The sequence below is a fragment of the Spea bombifrons genome, chromosome 4, assembly GCF_027358695.1.
Source record: "Spea bombifrons isolate aSpeBom1 chromosome 4, aSpeBom1.2.pri, whole genome shotgun sequence".
NCBI classification, from domain to species: domain Eukaryota; kingdom Metazoa; phylum Chordata; class Amphibia; order Anura; family Pelobatidae; genus Spea; species Spea bombifrons.
In genome coordinates, this window is record NC_071090.1 from 102,805,133 (window position 1) to 102,832,719 (window position 27,587).

The window sequence follows — 27,587 nt, forward strand, 5'->3', positions numbered from 1 at the left end:
AATAAAAGCTATGATTGAGAAAAATATTTTGTTTTTATTTCCTTTTTTTTTTCAACCTGCCCCCCCAGTTATGCACATCTGCCCCCAGGCTTGCCACTCTGCCCCAGAAATTCCTTATACCCCATATATGCCACTTTGCCCCATGATATGCCTTTTAACCCTCTAAATGCCACTGTGCCCCATGATACGCCTTTTAACCCTCTATATGCCACTGTGCCCCATGATATGCCTTTTAACCCTCTAAATGCCACTGTGCCCCATGATACGCCTTTTAACCCTCTATATGCCACTGTGCCCCATGATACGCCTTTTGACCCCCTATGTGCCACTCTGCCTCCAGAAATGCCTTATACCCCTATATGCCACTCTGGCATTTAGGGGGTTAAAAGGCATATTATGGGGCAGAGTGGCATATAGGGAGGTAAAAGGCATTTCAGGAGGCAGAGTGGCATTAAAGGGGTTAAAAGGCATTTCACAGAGCACTCTGCCTCCAGAAATGCCTTACACCCCTCATTTAACACTTCCCCTCCCTCCTCCAAACTTACCGGTGCTTCTGAGTTGGGGGGCGCATAACACAGGAGGGTCCAGGCCCCCTGCATCCTCCTGTGTTATGCCCCCCCTCCAACCTACCGGTGCCTCTGAGTCCCCAGTGCTTAGTCCGGGCAGCGTGTAGAGCTCTACGCGATTGTATCGTGTAGAGCTCTACGCGATTCTATCGCGTAGAGCTCTACACGCAGCCCGGACTAAGCACCGGGGACTCAGAAGCACCGGTAAGTTGGGGGGGGGGGTTAACAAGGATCCAGGTCCCCTGCATCGCTGCGGGGGATCTGGATCTTAGTCTCATAATCAGACCTATCTGAGGTCTGATTATAAGACGAGGGGTATTTTTCAGAGCATTTGCTCTGGAAAAAACCTCGTCTTATAATCGAGCAAATACGGTAATTTAGTATTGATAGAATGACATAAAAGTTGATCAAAAAAACTTTTCCACTGCTTTTCACATTATCGCCAAATTAACCCTGTATTAATATGCAGTATAAAGCTAAAAGGCCATATTTTCTCTCAGCGAAAAGTGAGTGCGACCCACGCGCACATACATTTCGGATGAAGTGGCCCACTGCAGAAAAAACTTGGGACACCCCTGCCCTAGAGAATCTTCTGGTGCTATATAAATAAAAGTAATGTAATGTAATATAGCGGAAATTCAGTCAAGTGGCTGCCAAAGCCACATGCCTTACTACTGCTGCTCCTCTATTTCCTACCTTGCTCTGGGTGGTCAATTTATGTTTTTTTTTTTCAAATAATTCAGTCTTGTACCATATTGCTGGTTGTATCTGTCTGCCAGTGCCTTCCTCTGTTGCTGCGGCGGCTCAATCTCCTTCCCGTAGCATGCTGCTGGATGTGTGTATCCATTGCAGTGCTATCGTTGCTCTTAGTGGTGGTCCTGCAGTGCAAAGTCGAGTCTGGATCTCTTCCAAAACCTTGAGGTGGTGCTGCTGTAAGGTAAAGGTGATCCCTTTGGAAACGCCCCCCCTCCCAAATTATGTTTCAGAATCAAAAAGGGTTGATTGTCCGAAAACAAACGTGGAAAAAAACAAAACAAAAATGTAATCTGAATCGATATTGCTTGCTATGCACAAGTCTAAGAGAGAATAACAATACTGGATTGTAACCACAATTGTTATACTTCATGGTATATTTTTCTTTATTCACTATGTATAAGCCAGCCATCCACCAGAGTGCTTCCTGCTATACCAGTGGACTTTCTAAATAAGTTGACCCTGAGAGTTTTTACAAAGTTAGCTCAATAGCTTTAATAGCTAATTTTAGTAACTCACTAATAGTTCGAACCTAATGGTTCTAATAGCAGTGTATACGAAGTCGACAGGAAGTAAAAAATATTGTCAATAAATCACACGGATTTCGGTGATATGCCAGTGGGAAAAAAACAAAATGAGATGACTAGAAATTGAGTTCAACCTAATATTAGAGTGGAAAACTTGAGACATTTGGACAAACTCTACGAGTTCCAAGTTATTCTTTTCAAATACCCCAAAGAACAACCAGAAAGCATATGCATATCTCATCCATGGTTATATATTTTTTCTCAAGGGCATATCATGATTTCTTTTTCCATCATGTGGCCTTCATTGAGCTTCAACAGAATTGAAATGTCTCTTCCAATAAACCATATGCTGTGCAGTCTCAGCAGTTAGGGACTCCTTTGCAGATATAGTCGATAACGTTGTTGCAGTCCAGGTCATTCCAGAATCCTGACACCATCTCACCACAATGCTCACGGCCTTCAAAATTATTGGGCTCATTGGCCATCCAGCGCCTGAATAAATAACACAGTGTACATATGGGTTTGATTGTATATGTAGGCTTAATAAAATAGTGAATAGCTCTGAAATGTACGTTATAAATAGGAAAACTCACGTGAATGTCGGAAGGGTTCCATCTACCCACTTCCAGTTTTTGGTATTGTCTCTCTTCAAACCAATCCAGAATTTCTTATTTCCCGTTAGTGACTGTAAAGCGTTCTAGGAAAAAGGTGATATTTCACAATAAAAGTAGCCAACTCACCCCAGCCCTGTCATTAGGAATTCTTCAAACATGTGAAAGCTCACTGATCCCCTAGATATGCCCCAGAGGCACCAACCATGGCATTTCCTTGCTCGGCCTCTAAGGCAGTGCCACCTGCTCACACCTTTTCCCCCAAGCAGGGCCCAGAATTGGGGATAACAAGGCGGCCCTGGCACCATAAGGCCAAGGGTCTCCTTCTGACATAAGTGCGACTGAAGGCTGGATATGGCATCTGGGTCACGTTCCTTATCTCCTTCAGAGCCAGGCCAAAATAAAACGCCATGCATCAACTTCAGTCGTGGACCTCTTTTTGATGCCGAGGCTTAGGCTTACCAGTTCTTGTATATTTTTCATGATAAGGAGGGCAGAGCTACGCATGTTGCATTCGTTTCGTGCATTGCTCCAAGTCTTGGGCTCAGAGGAGAAAAAGTAACAAGTGTATCCAACAAGCTTCCAATCAGGGGGGCAGGTAATACAAGTATCACCTGTCAGAAAAGAGAATGCAGCAGAGATCAAAGAAAGTAATTTGTTGAAATATAACAAGCATTAACACGCCTGAACCATGCATACAAGATATGCATATGTATATGAAAGTTATATATAAAGACTTACCTAGGACCTTTTTAATACTTTGGATGTGTGTCATGAGACTTTGTTGCTGATTAACTGTTAATAAAAAGAAAATGTAGTGTTTTATATAAAGACAAATACAAGGGTGAATCACTCCGAAGATCAAACAAGCAAAACAAAACCAAATATTCAAGAGAAATAAGAGAATACAAGAAAGGCGTGATTAATGTTACATTAAAGTAAAAAAAAAAACTGTTAAATGACAATGTATCACAAATGGAAGCTGAAAAAAGTTTTAAGGTTTGAAAGTTAAAGCCCGAGGCACTTACCCAGTGTTCGGTTGAGGTCTCTCACTTGACCCCTTAGACTCTCTAATTCAATCTTCATGGTTTCCTGAACTTATAAGACAACACAGTATACAAAATTATGTATCGGGTGAGTTAGGGAGAATGCACATAGGAGCTAATTATCACCACAGCCCAGGAGATCTATGGACAGATATTTAAAAGTAAATTGTGTATCATTCTGGACCAGCCCTATAATAAAGGTCAGCTAGATGGCTGCGTAGGGCACCAAGCTGGCAGAGCTAAGACGCTAAGGTTTTCTTCTGTATTATTAAACAAGTTCATGCAGAGACATTGTTTGCCTAGGTAGGGGGGCTAGAAACCCCAGGGCCAGCTCTGAGCTCATCCGGGTCCACCTAATCTATAAAATTCCTCATTCTACCTTGTATCTGCCTACCCAGGTATAGTGTTCTGTCCCTTGTTCCACCAGGTGATTTCATCATGCCGATGAAGACTACACTTTAAGTCATGTAGATATAGAAGTTCCCTTGTACAGGAAAGTCTTAAAAACCTATGCCCTGGTAGCTATAGGTCTAAGAAACCACATTGGCCAAATTTCTAGTGAGTATATTCATCATCACATCAGGATGATTGGACAGTTTGCATTAAAAGCCTTGGTTATGCCTCTTTCCCTGAAACATACCATTGCATGTTTATTGTGTCTAGCTCTTGTTTTATTGTTGTCTTTACTCACCAGAAGTTCGATTTATGTCTTTTATGTTCCTTTCAAGAGTGTGCTGCTCCTCTTTAAAAGTTCCTTGAATGTCTGAGACTGCAGGGGATAAAAATGATGAGCTTTTCCACTTTGACATAAGATTAACTGAGCTCCCTAGGACAGGGGTAGGCAATCTTCGGCTCTCCTGATGTTGTGGACTACATCTCACATAATGCTCTTACAGTCATAATGCTGGCAAAGCATCAAGGGAAATGTAGTTCACAACATCTGGAGAGCCGAAGGTTGCCTACCGGCCCTAGGAGGTTAAACAACCCTAGCAGATGTAATTGTATTCTTTTCTCTGTAGCAGTGACCACATTACATTGCTTTTATTTCACATGATAATTAAGCATTCCCTGTAATATTAGGCAAAAGTGAATTCTTACATGATTATAGAACTATTTATGAGAAACAAAATGAGGCATTAGGCAGTAATATGACAGACAAATTGCTAGTAGTAGAATCACTGTAATAACATTCACTTGTAACTTTTTTTAGACTCCTCCTACTTAGTTATGATCTGCCCCCAAGGAGCTGGTTTTTCACTAACAGCGAGTAAAGTTGTAAGAATTGTAGCTGGGATTATTTTACTTGAGTCAAAAGAAATGAAAAATAGTCACCATTCTTCATGATCTCCGATATTTCTCCTCTGACTTTGAAATCTAGGGATTGGACACAACATGAAAACCCATGTTAATCGATGTGTATTACATGCTTAAGCAAAACATCTCCTTCAATCAGAGGGAACATGCTTCACTTAAAAAAAAGCTTTCTCCGGCACTCCTAGAGAGCACATTTACAGCGCAAAATTACATTTTCATTGTTTCTGATTGAAAGAAGACCTTCAAAATTGAAGAATTCTCTTCCCAAGTTCCTGCTGGAATATGATGTCATACCTCAATGTACTAAACCAGACTGGCAAAATAGCAGATGTAGAAAAATAGGTATCAGTAGATCTGAGGGTTTTTGCATCATGTTGCGCCTGGCTTCCCTGACTACCTGCTATGTGTACTGATCATGGCTAGGTGTGACTACTCGTTTAGTGTACCTAGCCCAGCATTAGCTAACTACCTGACATGGCATCCTGGGCCTACCTATTCTGTGTGCTTACCTGTGGCATCTCCTGTCTACAGATATCATGCCCCCTGCGGTTGTTTTGCTATCTTCAAGTCCCTAACATATCAGCCTCTACCTGAGCCTCCACACTATTGTGATCATCTAAGTGCCTGGTCATTTTATCTTGGGGCTCAACCCTTGGGTAGGTTAACTCGGGGGGGGATAACTCATGTAGTAAATTCCCCTCGGTTGAGGCATTGTGACATTAATGAAAACTTGGTGTGATATCACAAAACACATGGAAAAAGGTTAACTTACAGTTTACCCCAACGAGGCAGGCCACGGTCAACAAGCAGAGAAGCAAGAATATAAAAAGGATAAAGGTCAGCCGTATGAATCTTCTCTGATCATCTGTTATCCCATTTTCTGTTCAAAAAATGATAGTTTAAACATTTTAGGGTTACCAAAAATTGGAGGAGGTACAAATTACTTGTGTGGCTTTTGTAAATAAAAACACACAGTTTGCTTCAAATCAATGTTCCTGAGCCTTATTGCCCTAGAGGATGGTGCTTTATGACATTTATGGCCCTCATATACTATATATATATATATATATATATATATATATATATATATATATATATATATATATACACGTATCAAGCTATTGTTCTAAGGAATATACTAAGCCGTCACAGCACTTAAGTCATCAGACGGCCTCTGACCTTAAAGCGCCTGGGCCGCCTCGTCATCGTCAGTCCAGTCCTGATCTTACTATTTAGTGTCACTTTATATAGGGTTGTCCACCCTTTTCATTTCCTAGTGGAGTTTTTTGGATACGTAAGCGATGGGTTATTTTATTATCTCATTACATTACATTTATTAATATAGCGCCAGCAGATCCCACAGTGTGCTTACAGTAGGGCACAGTAAAAGTAAATAAAATAATTTTAATATTATTAACATATGTTACGGATCCTGGAAGAGGGCCAGTATTATTTTTTGGGACCCAGGACCAAACCCTGAGAGCTCCTGGGTGTGAAAAGAATTCACGCTAAATCTGAACAGACCAGATGTCTTACCTGACAGCGATGAACCGCTTCTAACTGCATTTTGTGACTCTAAAGACGATTCATAAACAGAAATCCATTAATTTGCGAAGTTTTGAATAAACAGAGTCAATGGAAAGATTTTTTTAAAAAATATATTGTATTCATGCCTATTAAAAAGGTAAATGGAACAGACCCTGCAGAAGTTGCAGAGGAATAACACAGTGAGGGTATTTAAACATACACAGGCATAAAGCTGAGACTCTTTACAAGGTCTTTACAGCAGAAAACGGGCAGTTTAGATGGGCGGAATTCGTTTTATCTACCATCACATTCTATGTTTCCATGTAACATGACACAGATACACACATAACTACCCCTTTAGCAATGAATGAATAAATTGCTCTCCGTTCATTCATTTACCTGTACTGTGAATAGGGGACACCACGGATGAGAAAGCGTGTTTGGCATCTAGACCTGTAAATTAAGTTGTGATGGGGATATCTTGCGGTTATTTGAGTTATTTCTGTGTTACCCCACTCCCCCAGACACTGGAACATGTGCCACATCATAAATTATTCTGTTTATTATATGTTTTACAGAACATAAAAAAATAGAAAATGGAAATATATACATTTTAACGGCAGGTCATTTTTTGCCACGGAGGGTCCGATCCCTTTCATATCCCGGGAGGGTACAGGTGGTGTTTTGCTAATGGTTACATTCTCATAATCATCATCTTCTTCTTCTTCTTTAAAACATACTCTGTCTTCTATAGGAAAATATATATGGTATACTGATATTGGTATATAGACAAAACAATAATTACAATGCAACACATTTTCAAACGTATGTAAGTATGTTGATAAAATTTCCATTGCATTTAAGCATTAAGCCGTTAATAAGCTGAAGTCCATCTGTCCTGCTGGTATCTGTATAATACTAAAACATTCTTCCAGAAAGTTTTTCCAGCTCCCACTTGTTGTCAAGCATTCATGCTCTTCTGCTTCAATACAGAAAAAAAACCCACATACATTGCTATGTACCCCACCGACAATAAAAATATGAAACCTACAGAAAACAAAACAGTACTAGAAGGTAAGATCCTGGGCTAGCAATGGAGCCGATAAGCACAAGAAGAACACAGGGGGGATTAAAAAAATAATCTTAATTTAATATATCACGGAAAATATCTAAGTGGACTTCTTGGAGACCCAAATGTTTGCTGGATATGAGTGTATGACCTATCACGCAGACCTAAAAGTCACAATAATGTGTACAAAAACACCACGCATGTTCTGTTGGCCGCATTGGTAAGGATTCAGTATGCATCTATGAAGCCTTCTTTCAACTTTTTCCCTACCATCTCTGGCTTTTGTCCGAAAGATCTTAATGTAGATTTTCTACAATAAACAAGTTCTGCTTTCGGGGTGGATTTCACTAATTGCAAAGAGTGACTTGAGTGCATTCAGGACCTCCAGACTCCCGAGATGAAGCAGTGCAGACTAACTAAGCCCAAAATGGTCTAGTAAATCCTGGCACTATAACAGCTCACTTCTTAAGAAAACACCGAATTCCCTTCCAATACATGCATTGGTTATCTGTACTCCTGCGTTGACAGTGATGCTTGTTGGAAGGTTTGCTGCAGGATATCCCAAATTAAATGTGAAAGTTCTCTAGTTAGAAACATTGCTGATACCATATAAAGCATGGACCCCTGAGATCTTGAAAACTTAAGTGGTTCTGTATCTTACTCTAAGAATGTTGACCCATTCGAAGTTATCACAAAGACTCTATGCTACCATAAAGTAACAAAACACTTAACCTGTGTATTTTGGAAAATATGCAAGTCAGAGGAGGGTTGGTATCTTTTGACCTGGGGAGGTGGCAAGTACACCAAAGTGGCCTCTGTTACTGCTACAGACCACAACCCCAGGCCAACCCAGAAGATACCTTCTAGTTGCTCAACTGGATACAAACATAGAGAAGGACTACTACAAAAATGTTCAGCCCTAAAGGTTTGTGCTAAATAACCGCTGACCGTCTAGATTATTTTCATAATACAATGTTAGCAAAGTGTCCTTTATGCAAGAAGAATGTAATAAGGAATAACAAGACCTCTGTCAAAGGTATCCCAGCCAACCATGCCAGACCATAATCAGGTTTTGTCATAGGTGCTTGACTAAAGATGGTTGGTAAGGGACTCTTTAGCGTTAAGTGGCCAAAATAACCGCTGAGTATGCTGAGAATTTGAGTATAACAAAAAGAGAGGTACCAGAGCTTGGCTGTCCTGGATTCTGTGCGTACTCAAAGTTAGGGTTTATTCACTGAAGGGAGAGTTGGTCGGAGAGTTTGCTGGAAAGCTGCGGTTTCAAATCCCTGTCTTCATTATTCATGATGAAGAGCCAAAACTGGCAAATCCAATACAAAGACTGACTTGGTCCTGTATAAAGCATAGTTCAGTGGTTGAGGAGACTGATTTACCTATACAGGGACAGCCAAGTTCTTCCTGTAGCAGAAGCTCACTAGGATTGGACCTTCGTCATGTATAGTGAAGTCAAGGAGTTGAAACCACAGCTCACCTGCAAACTTACCTGCAAACTCTAGCTATCATCATCAAAGCAACTGTTCTGGTTGTCCAGTTTTGTTACCTTTCCTATGTTTGTCCCTTGAAATCTTGCAATTGTTCAGCATGTCGACTTGCACTTTGGCCAGACACTCAAGTTTGGCAATTTTACACACAAACCTTCACACCGTCTTCTGCCCTGTCTTCCTGCTGAAGAGCAACAGAGCAACCAGTCGGTTACCTACTCATGCTTCCAGTAAGAAATCGGGCGGAAGTAAGGGCCCCTGGGGGGTGATGACATATGAGCCTGTGCCATCCTCCATGGGCGTGGAGGCTATAAGGTTAATTTCCCAGACTAATGATGTCCCCACATTGCATTGCCTCTCTCTCACATCCTCTTAACATGTGCAACCGAGCAGCAAAAGAAAACCCACGCCTGACTCATGAACCATCACTCATTATTACCCCAATTTAAACAGAATGGGTATAACTTAATTTAGAACCTACATAAAACCCCACAAAAAAGGGTGGGCTGGCCCGAGGGGGTCCAAATTCTTGCAACAGGTCCAGTTTGACTTGGCTGGTGTTCAGTAGGGTCATATATTGCAACATTATGTGCCCTTGTAGCCTTGCTGCGCAGCTCCGTGGCTGCATACATGCAGCAACACGTTATATACCGTATATGTACTTATGAGGCTGGGCATATTCATATCAATTTGGTCCTGCCCCCTAATTAGGGGAGTGGGTGTGTCTAAGTCATTGGAGGGACCTTTAAACCCTCAGTATACGTTCTCCTGTGGTACTGTATGGTCTCCATTATCTCCTACACCCTGCCTGGTTCTCCGATTGGATTGTTTCAGATATTACTGGACTCATTGTCTAGGGGGGGATCCTGTTCAATTGTGCACCGCAGATCCGTTCCTGTTTCTGGCAGTAGGCTAACAACATCATCCGCATTCGTTCAACAGCCCAGGTGCAGTGAGGTCAATAGCTATCAGTCCAAAGCAGTCACGCACTCACAGAACTTTGCAAATAAATAAATAGATAGTTTATTTACTGAACCATTAACTTTTTTAGTCCACACGCGGACCTCTTAACAAAAATCTTCAGAAAAAATAAACACAAGAAAAGTGAAGCTCTTGCCGACTAGGTGGGGGGAGTCCAACTGGGTCTGTGGGAGTATCTTTTTTTGTCTTTCCACCCGCCTGTTGGATGCCCTCAGCTGCTAGAACTCAACCTCACCTGGCAAGGTGTTGGCAGTGGGAAGCTGTTTGGGGACAAAGATGGCAGCGACAAGCTGTTTGGCACACATTTGGCATTGGAAAGCTGTTTGGGGACAATGTCGGCACTGGAAGGCTGCTTGTGGACAAATATGGCATTGGGAAGCTGTTTGGGGAAAAACAGCAGTGATCAGCTGTTTGTGTGCAAAGGGTGATAATTGTTGACCTTATTTGCATGCGCCTACCCAGAATTCCTTGTGGTTATGGCAGCACCATGAGATTTCTGAGGGAAATACAAGCCTTCTTGAAAGCTTGCAATTTATTATAATTCAGTTAGCCAATAGAGGTGTATTTCCCACATTTGCTGTGAGATACATATTTCTGAGTGTATGCTGTTTACATTACGTGGGGGGGGTTAATGTATACACATTCTGCGTAAAAAGAATTCTCTGTTCCATTGTTATGAATCAATTACTAGGAGGAAACATGTATGCCTCATTCCAGAAGAAAAGACCTCATACCTGCGGTGGATGAAAACAAGTTCTTTTGCTATTGGCTTATTCTAATGCCATTCAAACAAGCAATAGCCCACGAGCCGCCCGCCTTTCTCAACAACTTCCACCGTTCACCCCGCCTTCCTCAAGTCCCGCCTATCTGTCATTTTTCTCCCTTGTTATGATTGGTTAAACAGTAACTAGAGACGAGTCGGAATCAGCCATGCACTAGTGTCACCGGCTTGCCCTCCGATTGGGTGATGCTTGTGGCAGTCCGCCGAAGGTTTTCGTCCGATTGGCTGACTCTGTTTTGACGCTGCGTAGAGGAGGCGCGGCGTGGTTGTCAGACTGATTTCTCCGCCGCTCGGTGCTGTCTAGCCCCGGGGAGGGAGGAGTTGCAGTGACAGCGCCGGGGGCCCGAAGAGCCTGCGTTACCTGAATATTTCGTGCCATTCATGGCGGGCCACTAAACCTCTGACTCCAAGGGGAGGTGAATAACCCCCGGATAAGGTAATGGGTCCTCCATGACGTCTTATCTGATTTTAATTGATGCTCACATCGGGGTGTGTCGCTGTAGAAAGGTGTCATATAGTTCCCGTGACGTCACGAAAGGCTGTAGCTGCAGGGGGTATAGTAATTGGGGGTATGAGGGAGCATTATTAGTGATGTAATTGTGCTGGGTGGAGTTATATAACCAGCAGGTGCAGGGCATGCAGGTACTGCCTGAGGTCATGGGGTATGTGATCAGACATGGAACATACACTGTAATTATATATATATATATATATATATATATATATATATATATATATATATAATGTGTGTGTGTGTGTGTGTATAATATATATAAACTGCGATGAATACAGTTAACTTGTATAGCACCAATATGTTAATATAGCTATAGAACAGAGGCAAGGACCACCTTGATTGCATTAGGTAATAGTCTAAATATATATATCATATATCATACACACACACACGCAGATTTAAGGTCTGTTTGGGTCATTTTGTAATTTTATTCTCTCTTCTGTCTAGTCATTGATGTTGTTCCTCTGCCATATGAATACGTTTACACTAAAATTCTAGTCCAGCGTTGGCATGGCAGGTGTTTAGGTAAATAGGGATGGCGTTGCCAGGGTAACATATTATATGGAATGGGTGAAGAAGTCCTCTAGTCACTGACTCTCTTTAAGGCTTAAGGTTACCCCCTGGTTCTCCTGTGTTAAGCTTCTTCTTTGCATAGAAGGAGTCACATGTGCTTTTGGGACCTCGGATGTATCTTCTTCAGGACTTCGTTACGTCTAATGAAGTCCGCTGAAGTCCTGGAAGCTTTTGTGACCCTACATCTTTCTCTACATTGACCGGTTCGAAGCTATCAATAGGGCCATATCTAATTTCATTCTTAGCACAGACACACTAAGAGAATATAAGTGTACCTCATCCCCTCCTGACTGCCCCATTCATTCCTCCGCACCAGCTCACTTCCCTTCTTCTACTTCCTTGTCATTCTTCTGCATACGATTTTCTCTGTTCCGTTTTGTGCCCATATCTTGCCATCGGTGGTTGGCCTGAAGCAAAAAAAAAAAAAAAAAAAAAAAGGTTCCCCCCACGAACCAGACACTGAAATAAATATTCACTTGACATATTGCTGTTATTATAATATATCCAGTATGAGAACTGTGTGGAATTGATGTTGCTGCCATCTTGCCCCAGTGTTCCTGCACTTTCCCCATTTGGTTACTCCTCACCTGGTCTCTCCCACCACCCGATTCTTTCAGATGAGTGTACTGGCCCCACTGCATCTCTCCGACATGGCCAGCCCCACCCTCAGTCCAGATGACTCCTCCGTGTCAGGGGCCGTCAGCATCTCCCCCTCGGACTCCGAGAACTTGAGTCCAGATGAACTGGAGCTGCTGAGTAAATTGGAGGAACAGAACAGGTATAAGACCCGTGCCGTGCGGTGAACCCTTTACAGTCGAGCACCAAACAGTCATAAGTTTCTTCTATTGTGAAAATGTCACCGACGTCGATGCTCCTGATCTGTGACATTCTGATGCTCGCCACCAAGATTGCGTTCTGATGCATATGAATGAATTTGCCCAAACATCTGTGATGGGAGATCACTTCCGTGATGTCTTTACACTTAGTTTTGGACAAAGTTGTTTAAAAAGTACCCCATTAAAATACAAAAATCAATCAAAGTCGGAATTCGCCTGTATTTTAGTAAAACAATGGCGTTTACTTTTTGTCTTATACTGTTACTGCATCCTGTGGCTCATTCTAACACAGTGGATACTTATCAATATAACTTTATATATTTATTATTGTTTATTGTTTTTATATAGCTCCATCAGATTCTGCTGTACAAAGGGTAGACAGGACATAACAATTGGTATATAATATAACAAGATAACATACAGAAACAGATGAGGAGGCCCCTGCTCCAAAGAGCTTACAATCTATCTATCTATCAATCTTTATATTTTATACTACATACATGCATGCTGCTATTTGATGGAGATTTTCTGATTGACTGGTTTGGGATGTTCACCATTCTCTATTAGCTTTATTGCTAGATCAGCCCCTTTTTTATTTAAAGCTTGGCTTGGGTTACATGTTTTTGTTTTGTGCAGCTGAAAAATAAATATTGGGGGTAAAACACTTCGTTTTGATGAGTAGACATGTAGACATGTTGGCTGGAAATATAAATTCCTTTTCTTATTGCCCTTTTGAAAGTATTAACTAATCCACCAAGGTTCGCTCCCCACGACATACTCGCTGGAAACGTTATGTTCATTAATCAGTTACGCTGGTTTTCCGAAAGACTTGAGCCGGTCTTGGTTAATGTTTTAATCGCCTTGTATGCTGGCAGAGTCTCACGAAGAGCCGCGCAAATCGCACATTGTCTTACGGCCGTATAATAAACATAAAATCAAAAACGGTTAACACTAAAAATTCCGATCTTCCGTGCATCTTATCGTCTGACGCCTCTCCTTTCTTCTCTTTTCTCAGGCTTCTAGAGGCTGATTCCAAGTCATTGCGCAGTGTCGCTGCGCCCTGCCGGACGAGTGTCACCTCCCCGGGGCCACCACCTTTGGACCAAGACAGCTGGGAACTATGGGGGCGCATTGTCACGCACTGGGAGGAGTGGACCAGGAGGAAGGAGAAGCTCTTGAAGGTATTTACATGGAGCTGCTGGTCTGTTTGAGACATTTTCTTCCCTCTCTATCTGCTTCTCCAAGGCAGGGTAATGCTGCTCCACCTACGCTATATATATATATATATGCAGCAAGATCCTTATTATTACTGAACTCCCAAAGCATTCTCATAAATAATTATTAAATTGTATATTATTTCTTTACTGGGAGCCATTGATTGTCATGTGACCCAGAAGCACTCACTGATAAGTAGTTGCCATACAATCTCAAAAGCATCTTTAATTTGTGTGTTTTTATTTGATTGAACAGTGAGAGGGAACCATAAAATAACAGATCTGCTAACGTCCATTTGATTAATGTACTAGTGGGTCCGGTTAACGTGTTGCGTAAGCGAAACGGCAGCTTTGCTGGCGTGCCCGGTAACATGTCGGCTCAGCGTGCATGTATGTTAGTTGCGTTCAGCTCACAGGTATGGGACACGCTAGCGCACGGGCAACGTAGAAACACGGGTGCAGCCGGCAGGAGGAACATCGATTTGCATGCAGCAAAATGCACTGAAGTTTATGCAAAATACACTCCTGAGTGCAGTTTAATTCCGTTAACTGGAGCGTTCCTTTAATTATGTGAAGAAAGGTGCAAACTATGCCATGTAATGCACAGCGTTAAATATTCATCCACGGCTCAATCAACACATCAACTTGTCACTAGAACGTCCTACGTTAGCGTCCATAGACATGTTCCTGCTCTATGAGGAAGACCGGGGTCCTGATGGTCCGCTGCGGCCTTACAAAGACACTCTGGATCCTCGCATCTTTCTCTTCTTGATGACAAAGCACTGCAGCCTGGAATTGAGTTTAGGAAAAGGGGGTGATTATTGTATGAGGTGCGGGAAGTGCCTTGTTAGCAGGCTTCGTTACATCATCGTAAGGCTCTCGTGGGCCGGTGACCTGTATTGCACCGCAGGGGAGATATCCCGCTAGGCTTTAATGACCTACATCGGTTGCATGCTTATGCCTTTCACATTCAATATCGCAAAGCTTCATTTCATACTCGTTTCCATGGTTACTTAGCTAAAGTAGACTTTTCACTTGAAGAAATGATTAATCAGTGGGGTATAAAACTTGTCTAAATGATGCATTAATGATGTTTTAAATGATTTAGTCGTTTTAAGGTATTAATATATTGATTTTGTTTATTGTGCCATCAAGATAGCTCTTGGCATACAATGATCTCTTCCAAACATGACAACAAACTGTCCCTTTAAGTCCGGAGTCTTTATAGCGGGGGTGGGGTGGGGGGGCAGAAATATCTGTTATCAAATTCTATATCGCTATGAATTGCAAAATGTAGCATTTGGATAAGTGATTCATTTTATTTATTTAGTGGAGGATGCAAGAAGCTCACTGGTGGACAAACTAATTCTCATTACTATAATTCTATAATTACTTTATATTTCGATTTCATATAGGAGTCGGGGGGGCTCTGTTTTTTGCACCAAGACAGAATTGCACTAAACTATGATTTTTGTCTAACGTATAAATGGTTTTGAAAGGGCCATTTTTTCCAGATTTCCTGGGTCTGTAAACAAAAAATGCACACGGTCATATCCCATGTATCAATATATTCCTCAAAATGAACTGCTAAATCTGAAGTGACCGTAGCAAAAGTGTGAGTTAAGGCTAGTAATTGGCAGCATTTGTAATCGCGCTTTATAAATAACAACCAATTTTTTTTTTCTGCCTTTTCTCTATGACAGGAGCTTATCCGGAAGGGGATTCCACATCCCTTCAGGGCCATGGTCTGGCAGATGCTGTGTAACGCCTCGGACATGCCGGTGAAGAAGCAGTATGCGGATCTCCTAAGAATGTCTTCGCCCTGCGAGAAGCTGATCCGCAGGGACATCGCTCGCACTTACCCCGAGCACGACTTCTTCAGGGGACAGGACAGCCTGGGGCAAGAAGGACTTTTTAATGTCATGAAGGTAAGCAAGACAAAAGCAAATTGCCATCTTCACTAAAGTCAATCAATTTAAATTTAGGTATTAAGTAGAAGGGTAATAGGAGCAGGAGAGTCGGCCATGGAGGAAGTGAGTTGTGGGGAGGGGGCAGTTATCTAGGTATACTTGCCGGAGGCTCCCTTTCCTCCCTTTCCTCTCCATACCAGAGTCAGTAATTGGGATAAGGGGGTTGGGACCAAGCACTGTTCCCTGCATGCACTTAACGCTCAATGGCTTGCCCATGTGGTCTTTTAATCAGCTGTGATACCCTGTGTATCCAGGGCAAATCCAGAGTTCCCTGGTATGGATACAGGGTAAAAAGACAATGGGAAGCCTGACATATGGGCTGGAGCTGGAGGCACATATCTTACTCGCCCATTCTTCTCTCTTTAGGCCTATTCGCTCATTGACAGGGAGGTAGGATACTGCCAAGGCAGTGCCTTCATCGTTGGGCTGCTCTTAATGCAGGTAAAATCTCCTTGCCCCCCCCCACTATTCCCAATATAACACTCATCCTCTGTGTTACTATCATTCTATATTTTACTGATTTTCTCTCCACGGTGCCCACGTAGATGCCAGAGGAGGAGGCCTTCTGTGTGTTTGTGCGGCTCATGCAAGAATATAGACTGAGAGAGCTCTTTAAACCAAGCATGGCAGAGTTGGGCCTCTGTATATACCAGCTGGAGTACATGCTACAGGTACACCTGATCACACAGATATAACTTCCATTAGCTTCCTGTATCATGCTGGCATTCAAAGGTTATTTTTAACATTTTTGAAAATGAACAATATCTTTGAAATTAACAATATACAGTTTTCCAGATTAACGCAGGTAAGATGTCCTGGCACGGAAGAAGCGGTATATGCTCTTATGAGTTTACGGCCCAGTAGGAGGTTCGGGGAGAGTGAGACAGAAGGAAAGGGGCTGCTCGGGTGAGGGTGAAATGGAAGAGGAATGACAAGTGGTCTTGTCATAGTTGCTGATGAAATGTTCCTGCTGAAGACCACTTTTCTAATGTAGCACCAGAGTCACTTTTTCTACATAAACTCCATAGTGTAGAAATGGGCATGTTCTTATTTGTACTTGTGGGAGCCACCACGGTGGGGTCTTGGCTATACTGGAGACATTTATACAGATTACTTTGGGGTGAATAATTATTATCTTCAAATACAAGCAGGTTTCTACATAGACTCTGATGTTCTTTCAATTTCAGGACCAGCTTCCTGAATTAAACCTTCACTTCCGCTCCCACTGCTTCCACACCTCTATGTATGCCTCTTCCTGGTTCCTCACCCTGTTCCTCACAACGTTCCCGCTCCCTGTGGCCACTCGCATCTTTGATATCTTCATATATGAGGTGAGTGCCACCTGGGCCACAAGGGTTAAATCTCACTGGGGATCCATTGCCAGGTCTGCCCTATAGTGGGTCAGATCTTACTTTAAAGTGTCTCTGGCTAATTAAATATGTATTGGGTCCAACAAAAACCCGCAGAAACACAGGGGACAGATATGTTGCATTACTGCCAACTGTGGGCAATTTCATTGGCTCTAAGAAATGCCGATCATGTTTTCCATGCCATGTTATGTGTTTCAGGGTCTGGAGGTCATATTCCGTGTAGGGATGGCTATACTGACCGTGAACCAAACCGAGCTCATGCAGCTGGACATGGAGGGGATGTCGCAGGTAAGAAGCCTCGCTGCACGTATAGGATCAGTGGGTTTGGCCTGTGTTGATTCCCTTGGCTTTATGGTTTTGTTTTTTCTTTTTGTTTGTTTTTGTTTCTTGAACAAGAAACAATATAAAGCCATTACACAAAAAACCCCATGTCCTCAAACTTAACTGATTTGCATTGATTGAAGCATTTAAATACACTTGTATACACTATGCCGGTTGTCAACACACTGTGCCGATTTGCTATTACTGTGATCCTTCGCAGCAGGAGGGTAGCCATAAATGTGGTTAAAATACCACAGTCTGGCGCTATATACCCTTTACCAGCTGCCCATGGGGTTGTAATTTTTATGCGTTTCATCGCCCTCCGGCATTTAAAGGATGTAAGAATTAGTTGTGTTTCTGAGGTTGCTAGACGAGCATTCACCAGAGAAACAGAAAAGGCTCTTGTTCGTGTGCAACAAAGGGGGGTGGCGTGTGAGCTTCTTGCTTCAGTCTCTGAATTCTTTTTCTGTTGTCAATATGTATAGTTTAAACACTGACTCTGTTGTTACAGTTCAGTGATACTGTGACGTCGGGGAGATTCACTGGCCCTTTTGTGTCCTTTGTAGAATGAGGATTAAAAAAGTGCCAGCGACTCAGGCAATACACGTGCTGGCAATTTACTCCTAGTATTTATATATATATATACCGTATATTCTGGCGTATAAGACGACTGGGCGTATAAGACGACCCCCAACTTTTACAGTCCAAATATAGAGTTTGGACTATACTCGCCGTATAAGACTACCCCTCTACCCAGCGTACAACAACCAGCCAATCACGGCAAGCGATGTACCTTACCGGTGATTTGCTGGTTGATTTGCTGACATATACATACATGCACTGCCCTTACACACACACACATATATAATATATCTATATATATATATATCTACACATATGCCTTTCCATACATACACATTTATACACTGCCCTCACCACACACCCCTGCCTTTACACACACACATATATACATATATATATATATATATATATATATATACATACACACACACACCAGTATATATATATATATATATATATATATATATATATATATATATATATATATATACATACACACACACACCAGTATATATATGTATGTATATATATATATATATATATATATATATATATATACATACACACACACACCAGTATATATATATATATATATATATACATACACACACACACACCAGTATATATATATATATATATATATATATATATATACATACACACACACACCAGTATATATATATATATATATATATATATATATATATATATATATATATATATATATATATACACACACACCAGTGTATGTGTATATATATATATATATATATATATATATATATATATATATATATATATACACACACCAGTGTATGTATATATATATATATATATACACACACACCAGTGTGTGTGTATTATATATATATATATATATATATATATATATATATATATATATATATATATATATATATATATATATATATATATTTCTTCTCCCTTTCTCCCCATCTCTTACCTTATCTTCTGTCTTCTTTCTTCCATCCAGTTGTGGGAGCGCGAGGTATGGCACTTCAGACCTCGGCTTCCCTGCTCTCTAATCACTACGCGCCGGCTATTGATGCCGGGCGCCGGGACATGACATCATCCCTGCGCTCGGCATCAATTTGCCGGCGCCTAGTGATTAGAGAGCAGGGAAGCCGAGGTCTGAAGTGCCAGACCTCGGGCTTCCCGGCTCCCTCATCACTACGCGCCGGCAATTGATGCCGGGCGCCGGGAAATGACGGCATCCCTGCGCTCGGCATCAATAGCCGGCGCGTAGTGATTAGAGAGATTGGTGGCTTCGTGGGAACCTCCGGCTTGGTAAGTACCCGGCGTATAAGACGACCCCCCACTTTTAAGAAGATTTTTTGGGGTTAAAAAGTCGTCTTATACGCCGGAATATACGGTATATATAATATAATGTTTTATTTATGGTTAGGTGTAAAGGCTATGGGTTTATTCAGCCAACCCCTGAACTTTTAAACCAATATTTTAAATCCTGATTTCAATAGACAACTGAACTTCTTAGAAGCATGAAATGCAGAGCTATTAAACTTCTGTGGATTTCCTCTAAACGAACGAACACATAGAAAATGCGTTTCTGTTGACTGGGAGGGGGGGGATGGAAAACAGGAGTCCACCGTGCTTCTAGTGAATGGAAGGCAGCTCCAAATCCAGCATCTCACAACCAGAATCAATATTAGACAACCACAAAACAAGTGAAATGGTGCACTGACCCAACCCTATTCCTTTCCTATTACCTGAAAGTAGAGAATGCAAGTCCTCTTGTGTTAAATCCAATAGTTTATTACGTGAAAATTAGACACACAGAGTACATGATTGTTTTTTTTTTTCTAATACATCTCCAAAAACTATATATGATTGACTGACATTTATATGAGCAATTAATGCCCGATGTATTCAGGGGGACCAACATGGATTAATATGTATTCCAAAGATGCCCCCACCTGGCAGAAGATTCCAAAAGGAGAAGATAGTGTTAATAAGATATAGTTATTCAAAGTGTGTGTGTGTATAGATATAGATATATATATATATATATATATATATATATATATATATATATATATATATATATGTATATATATATATATATATACAAATAAAAATTCTATAGTGTTGCGCAGTATTTGTGCCAATTTGGAAACCAAATATAAAGTGATTATATATAGTACAAACAATATATATAAAAAAAGTGTAATAAATAATAAAAAAAATAATACTTATATTTTTCGTCTCTGTGTTCGATTTTTCAGTTGTGATTTTTGTTCCAGTGTTTTAACATATGTAAGAATAAAAGAATACATATGTTAAAACACTGGAACAGAAATCACAACTGAAAAATCGAAAAAAACAGAACACAGAGACGAAAAATATAAGTATTTTTTTATTTATTACACTCTTTTTTATATATATATTGTTTGTAATATATATAATCACTTTATATTTGCTTTCCAAATTGGCATAAATATTCCTGCGCAACACTATAGAATTTTTATTTGTATTTTGGTATAAAGGGTATATTTTAATTTTCACCTTATTTTTCACACATATCTTACAATAATATGCATACAAAGTCCTCAATCTCCGTTAGAAGATAGTGTGCCACAAAACACTATTTTTGTGAGAAGGAGCTATTCCCACATTTGTGTTAATTTACAGGATTGTGTAGTGTGTGAAGTCATCACGAAATGCAGAACATAAACTGCAATTACAACTTAGACCTGTGGACAGGCGCAGCCCCCCAGAGATTTGGAAGGAGGGACACTGGAAATATCCAAACATCAAAAGATAAAGATTAAAAATAATAGGTTCACATATACAGCTCCTAAACGGTCCAGGAGACATTTGAATGTGGATTGATTTTAATTTTCACGCTGTTTGGGGGGAAAAATTTTAAATCATCTCTGCCAACTATCCTCTGTCCTTTAAATACCTAGGAGAGGCTTAAATTCCAGCCATAGATGATTGTCTTCAATGTACCCCAATATCTTCATCGATAGTACAGCATCACAGAAAATAATCAAACATTTCTGGTTCTGATTCTATGGGGTAAAATATTAGGGTTTTTTTTTCTTCTCTTTTCAGTATTTTCAGAAGGTTATTCCACACCAGTTTGACAGCTGCCCAGATAAACTGATCCTCAAGGCATACCAAGTCAAGTACAACCCAAAGAAAATGAAAAGGTACGGGCGAGGGACTTTAACAATCGCTTACAGGAGGAGACCCACAGCGATCCTCAGGAGCTGGGGATATACCAATAAGAAAGGGACCCATTGGAACCTCAGAGCTGGGGATTACTGATAAGAGGGAACCCGCTGAGACGCGATCTTCCATGCATACCATGCATTGCCCAAGCTTTTAATAGAATTTTATTAAGCAGCCATTGGAATCAATTGGATTCATTGGTTTGAATGCTCTCTTGTATAGGAAGAGATGGGACCAGTGCCAGAAGTAAAATATTGAGCCGAAGGACTGTAGCGCCATACGAGTGCTGGCTGAGCTCAGGCCAAAGGCTTTAAAAACTAGGGAACTGACGAAGTGGGTTTGTAAAGTAGGTCCTAGGACAACCAGTAATTTCTTTCTCTCCAGGTTGGAAAAAGAATATGCTGCTATTAAAAGCAAAGAGATGGAGGAGCAGATTGAGATCAAGGTGAGATGTCTTAGGGCTCCGTGCAACAAAATGGGGAATGCCATAATGGTTTCAGAGGAAATAACCTCCAGGAATTTGTGTCCTCTCTTAGTGCGTCAACATTCTTATAGAATATATATATATTATAGTGTAGAGTCTTCTTCAAGAGTTTAAGACCTCAGGGGGTCCTCAGGGATCATATGTGCTTATGTGACTACATCTTATTCTTATTTAATAAAATAAGGTTTCACTAATGATATATATGTTTGAAAATGTAACTTGTTAAAATAGTCGTGTTATGAAACCCTGAAGGTCTACGAGTTTGTGGGAGCAGAACCCTTTTAGGTCGAAGACCTGCGGATGAAGACCTCCAGCGGAGCAGAATCGCTTGGAACAAGGAATGCGGCCACCTTATTTCTCAGTAACGGGGGTTCTAATAGGTTGCCTGATTTGTATAAATAGCACTTTTAGGGATATGTATGAGAAAAGATTAAACCAGAGACCTTTCATTTGCTTCTTTTGGCACAGCGTCTGCGCACAGAAAACAGACTTTTAAAGCAACGTATAGAAACTTTAGAAAAGGTAAGCACCCCGGGGCCTTAATTGCACCTCACGCACAGTCTTTGTCCGTCACAGAGAGTATAGTTTTATAATAGCGCCTTCTTTTCCTTTTCTCTCCTTTCCGGGACCGTTAAACATGGCCGCCATCCTACAAACCATAGATTGGTTTTAGAATTGCTTTTAGTCACAGTTACCACATTACTCTTCACGCCAAACATTACAAATATCCTCTAGTGCGTTAGCCACTAATAACCAGCCACCGAATATTGAATAAAGGCCATTTTTAATTTTCCCATGGTGATTTTTCAAAGCAAGAGTAATACGGAATAAACGAGGTCAATTACTTTTAATTGGGGGGGGGGAGATGCTGCACCTGTCTAATTCTGTCCTGCTTCTTGTAGTGCGGTGGTGGTTACCTCTGTTTCTTTATCTCTCCCCTTTTCTATGCCTTTCTCTTCATCCCTTATCTTTCCCTTTCTCTCCATCCCTTGGTCCTTCCTCTTCTATGCATTTTTCACCCACTCTGTCATCCTCGGGCTCTCGCTCCCTCTCCTCCTCCTCTGTGGACTGTCACCTATGGCCTTATAGGAAAGCGCGGCCTTAGCAGACAGGCTGATACAGGTACTGTTACCGCTCTTCTTTATTATGATTTTTTCCCTCTGTTTTTTCCCTATGCACTATATCGAAATACAGATCGGTAGAGTATACTGAGAAAGTTCCGCATGGGAGTAATATTATTATTATTATTATTTGTTTTATATAGTGCCATCAAATTCCATAGCGCTGTACAGTGGGTAATATGAAGTATACCTTAACCCCACTCCTTTTGAGCAAGTCTATCTAAATTATGATACATAAATCCCAGCAACTTAAAAATATGAAAACGGCATTGTATTACTGCTTTTTACTAAAAAAAAAAAAACAATCTCTTGGGCTGTATAGTTTTAACTGTATTCATTATGCATCACGACAGCCCCCCAATGTAGTGAGTGATCGGCGTCATAGGTAATAATCACGGTTCCGAGCTTCCGCAGCTCGCAGCATTCTGATTCAGCCCCGTGTTTTTAATAATGTCGCTTGGGAGGAAAAAGCTTCTCTGTGTTCAAAAGATATCGTTTGCGGGGGGAGTGTTAGAGATTAAATAGAAATCCCCATGGAAGAAGACCATTTTAAATTTTATATATATATATATATATATTTTTTTTTTTTTTAGGTTAAAAAACGTTTTTTTTTAGGAGTGAATAGTATTATTATTACTATTTACTCAAATATTTTTTATTTATATTTTTTGAGGTTTAAAAACTCAATTTTAAATTGTATTCTTTATAATTTGGTCATGGAACGATGATGATGATGATGATGTTGAACTCTGGTCTCCTATTGGACAGGGTCAGGTGACGAGGGCACAAGAAGCAGAGGAGAACTATGCCATAAAGCGAGAACTGGCTGTGGTGAAGCAGCAGTATTATACAGCCACTGAAAATCTGCAGAATGCACAGGGCCTTCTACGCCAGCTGCAAGACAAACAGGTATGGATGAGGGGAGAGGCTGGGCTCGGCAACGCTTCCGGACGGCCGTTCTTTCGCGCTTATTGACACAATCGCAGGATTTGAGTGCGTTGAAGCAAATATAACAGTGTCGTTCTCCGATATGTGCGATAACAAATCTTATTTGTTTGTTAGACTGACCCGCGGATCACTGAAGAACTGGTGAACCATCTGGAGTCTGAGCTGGAACAATCCCGGCTCCGAGAAGCCGAAACCCTGGGAGCCTTGAAGGAGATGCAAGAGAAAGTGGTGGATCTTGAGAAGGTACGAGCATTCGATGGGTTTGGTTCTTCATCGGAGATGCACAGGGGGTAGAACCGCGTGGCACCGTTATTGGCAATATGTCCTTGTACCTTCACAGAGGAACAGCTCTCTCCCTGATGAGAGCAATGTTGCCCTGCTCCGGGATGAGCTGCAGTCTTTGCGTATGAGGGAAGCCCATGCCCTGCAGGCCATGAAGGAGGGTCAGCAGCAGGTGACAGAACTCAATGACAAGTGGCAGGTGAGCTCCCCGTGAGGTCTCTGTAATCCCTGCATCGCATCCTCGCTGACTGCAGTATGAACGTTCTCTCTTTTGCTTTTTTTTCTCTTCGTCGTAGTTACTGTCGTCCCGAGGTGGAAGCTTCTGGAAGGACTCTCCCCGTAAGGCCACGGCGGGAGACTTGCAGGATGAAGTTATGTTGAGTCGCTTGAGAGAAGTTCAGGCTCAAAGTGAAACCCGTGAGCTGCGCCAGAGGGTGCTGATCCTGGAGAGTCAGGTGACCCAGACCTTTCCTCTGTACTCATTTTGTAATATAATAATTTGCATTTGGCCCGTTTTAAATATACCGAGATGTAGCAGGGTTCTTTAATGAGCCACCAGCATGGTTATTGGAGCTTGAATGGGGTCTGGGAAATTTTCACAATCGTAGGTTGTAGGTGAAGTGTCCCCTCGTGTCATTTCAGGAGCTGATGCATGAGAAACAACTCACTCGGCTGGAGAAAGAGTGTAAGGAGCTGAGAGACAGACTGCAGAACGAGGCCGCCCAGAACAAAGCTCTGCAGACCCAAATGAATGAGGATAAGCGAAGGCACGCGGTGTCCCAGTGCAAGGTGAGTGCAGCTCGTGCCCCGTGTAATAGGACATCATCTGGAGACGCGGTCCGGGCTCAATCAGGGGCAGCTGAATGCACAATAGTGGTGCCATCTGTAATACAACTGATTGTATCTACATGAACAGGGGCATTTCATAAGATACTTTGTTTTGGAATAGGTCAGCTGGGACCCCACTTAGTAGTAGTTTACACACTTTCCACTTTGTGTCAGAATGATGGCTAATGTTTGCCATCTGATATGTCTTGTCCCTCTCAGAATAAAGAAGAAGTGATGGCCGTGCGTTTGAGGGAAGCGGATAGCATGGCGGCTGCAGCAGAGATGCGTCAGCGCATAGCCGAGTTGGAGATTCAGGTGAGAGAGTACCTTGGATCATGCAGGGTCGCTTTTGTTTCCTTTTCATGTTGCCCCCCCATCCTGAATCCTATGCCTTTTCTGTTGTAGAAAGAGGAAGGGATAATTCAAGAAAAGCTGAATGATTCCGACTTCTCGCAGTATATCCGTGAGCTGAAGGATCAGATAGACGAGCTCAGACAAGAGGTCAGTGGCTGTATTTATATGTGTATATAGGGCTCAATCGGCCTATCATATGAAGGTGCGAGGTGTAACCAGCTTATAGTATCTTTAGTGAAGTATTTGAGTATGAAAAGCAGACTAAAGTACGGGTGCCAGATTCTTTTAGGCATCGTTGTGGATCATCGGTGCTTCTCCTGCCTGTCGGTGGGCGATGAGCGAGTGTTATTTATCAAACGAGTCAATTATCAAACGAGGTCCCTAAACCTCCAGTTTTGTGGCTTCTCGTGTGCTGCCGTCTGTCAATTAAAGCCGACATTTTTCTGTTATTGGTATTGCTCTTAAAAGTGGTGGCCTACTGACTCGTTCAGGAATATTATAGCTAATTCACAGCTATGGGTGCTATCTTAATATCCTCAATTATGTATTTGATATATCACATTTTCCAAAAGTCATTGGTAGCATTGAGAATGCTTTTAAAAATTGTGTATAATCCACCACATAAAGAAGGCATATGTACTGTATATAGTTAAATGCATTCGTGAATTTTGTTGGCACATTACCGATGTCAGTTATGAATTAATGTAACTTTTTTCCCTCTGCTTGACCCACAGATCCTCCTCCTCCGAGGCCACAAAGCTTATTCGGAGTCCATAACTTTCGATGGCCTACACCTCACCTCCGGCTCAGGGCAGGAAGATGAGGACTCTCTCCCTTCCTCAGACGAGGAGCTGCTCTCGAGGCCCTTGGGGGCCTTGCAGGATGCGTTGTATCCACACTCCCCACACAAGTCCTGTTTCCTGCGGCCCCTCAGAAGCTCCCCCAGCTCTGAGAGCGAGGAGGGAGTGGAGACCAACGGTGCCACTTCAGACACCCCTCCAGACCGTGCTGAAGAATAACCCTGGGCAATGAGGGGGCAGGCTGGATTTCCCCAACACCCCCTCTGAAGATCAATAATTCTAACAAATGGAGGAGAAGGCACTAGTAATGAGCCTCTTGGCTGCAAACTAATAACTATGGAGAGGTAGGACAGCTCCAGATCCCCCCTTATTTTTTGTGCTGATGACAAAGAATCCAGGTCCACACATTTGTGGCTGTGAAGCCTAGACTGTTCCTCTAGCGGTGCGGTGGATGCTGGTTTCTAACACACACCTGTCCTGTTCCAAGTTATTGTGTAATTATTGATGGGCTACAGGCTGGTAGCTCAAAGCTACGATTTGCAGTTTTAAAGGAACTTTTCATACCACAAAACATGGCCCTGTAGCGGAAGTGTCGGTAAGGTACAGTGTCCAGCACTGAAACGCCCCGTTTGTCAAGATCGGGCTTTCATAAAATTTGACAGAGAAGATGGTGTAGAGCAAAGATAACAAAGCAAGAATTTCCAATGTTACACGCAAGTTCACGCTCACCTGTCCTTAGGATAACAAAATCTGGCAAACCGTCAAAAAAAAAATTCAACCTGTGTAAATAACATTTCGGGAACTTCTGGAAAGCAATGAAATAACCGGCCTTCCGTTTCCAGTCTACACTTTCCACGGCAAGTGCTTGGAAGGCTCTGATATCAGAATGGATCGCTGTTGTCCTTGAACGTCCTTCAAAGTAGTTTTCCCAAATACCACTTTCTTTAATGACAAATCATTGACACTAAAACACCGAAAGGGACTGACTTACTGCAAAATAGATGTAAATGGGTCAAAGACCACTCTTATAATCTTCTAGGTCTCTCCTCGAGATCGGAATATAAAAGTATTCTCCCATACGAGTGGAATCTGTATATCGATAGCTGTCATGGCCACCGAGGATAAACATCTTCGTTCTGCAAGTCCTCGCACCCAGCCGTTTCAGAACGTATTTGATTTTATACTTCTCACGCTTTCTACCTTCCAGTATTTTCTTTTTATGTTAAAGAATGCCTTCGCCGAGGTTATTTCAAAGTACCGCTCTAAACGCCGATTAACTCCAGTGTTACTAACCATATGGCACTAAGAGAGAAAAAAAAAGTATTTATGTGTTCCTATATTTATGTACAGTTATTTTGTTTATTGTAGACTATTTAATGTTAACAAATCATAGCTGGCTAGATTTTTATTTTATTTTAAAGGGGGCTTTGGGCTGTAAATATATATAACGATGTGCCATTTCCCTCATTCTCTGCATTATAAGAATCCATGGGTAAATCT

At 41.6% G+C, this 27,587-nt stretch overlaps 2 protein-coding genes across 3 annotated transcripts; one reads left to right on the forward strand and one right to left on the reverse strand.

The window, feature by feature from the left end:
- Nucleotides 1–2,093: 2,093 nt before the first annotated feature.
- LOC128490343 (C-type lectin domain family 4 member G-like) lies at nt 2,094–5,694 on the reverse strand. The gene is made up of 8 exons (XM_053462195.1): nt 5,590–5,694; nt 4,836–4,877; nt 4,195–4,272; nt 3,486–3,554; nt 3,199–3,252; nt 2,920–3,071; nt 2,440–2,543; nt 2,094–2,338 (listed from the first exon to the last, which is right to left on the reverse strand). The coding sequence occupies exons 2-8, from the start codon at nt 4,843–4,845 to the stop codon at nt 2,206–2,208; spliced, it is 600 nt and encodes a 199-aa protein (XP_053318170.1). The 5' UTR covers nt 4,846–4,877; nt 5,590–5,694; the 3' UTR covers nt 2,094–2,205.
- A 5,276-nt stretch (nt 5,695–10,970) lies between these two features.
- Nucleotides 10,971–26,860, forward strand: LOC128490335 (EVI5-like protein). 2 transcript variants are annotated; one of them, XM_053462181.1, is made up of 20 exons: nt 10,971–11,110; nt 12,379–12,539; nt 13,613–13,778; nt 15,515–15,739; nt 16,148–16,222; nt 16,327–16,452; nt 16,969–17,112; nt 17,350–17,439; nt 21,151–21,248; nt 21,655–21,715; nt 22,223–22,276; nt 22,844–22,876; nt 23,644–23,784; nt 23,938–24,066; nt 24,164–24,304; nt 24,402–24,560; nt 24,748–24,894; nt 25,153–25,248; nt 25,339–25,434; nt 26,022–26,860. In XM_053462181.1, exons 2-20 carry the CDS (start codon nt 12,379–12,381, stop codon nt 26,304–26,306), a joined length of 2,427 nt encoding a protein of 808 aa, XP_053318156.1. In that variant the 5' UTR covers nt 10,971–11,110; the 3' UTR covers nt 26,307–26,860. The 2 variants fall into 2 exon arrangements, with proteins under 2 accessions (XP_053318156.1, XP_053318157.1); XM_053462182.1 differs by lacking the exon at nt 22,844–22,876.
- Nucleotides 26,861–27,587: the final 727 nt, after the last annotated feature.

Coding starts and splice junctions, on each gene's coding strand:
- LOC128490343 (XM_053462195.1), bottom strand. Junction 3,555..4,194: donor AGACATAAATCGAACTTCTG/GTGAGTAAAGAC, acceptor TTGTCTTATAAG/TTCAGGAAACCATGAAGATT. Junction 2,339..2,439: donor GGAACCCTTCCGACATTCAC/GTGAGTTTTCCT, acceptor TTATTTATTCAG/GCGCTGGATGGCCAATGAGC.
- LOC128490335 (XM_053462181.1), top strand. CDS start 12,379: ATGAGTGTACTGGCCCCACTGCATCTCTCCGACATGGCCAGCCCCACC. Junction 17,440..21,150: donor ACATGGAGGGGATGTCGCAG/GTAAGAAGCCTC, acceptor TTCTCTTTTCAG/TATTTTCAGAAGGTTATTCC. Junction 22,877..23,643: donor TAGCAGACAGGCTGATACAG/GTACTGTTACCG, acceptor CCTATTGGACAG/GGTCAGGTGACGAGGGCACA.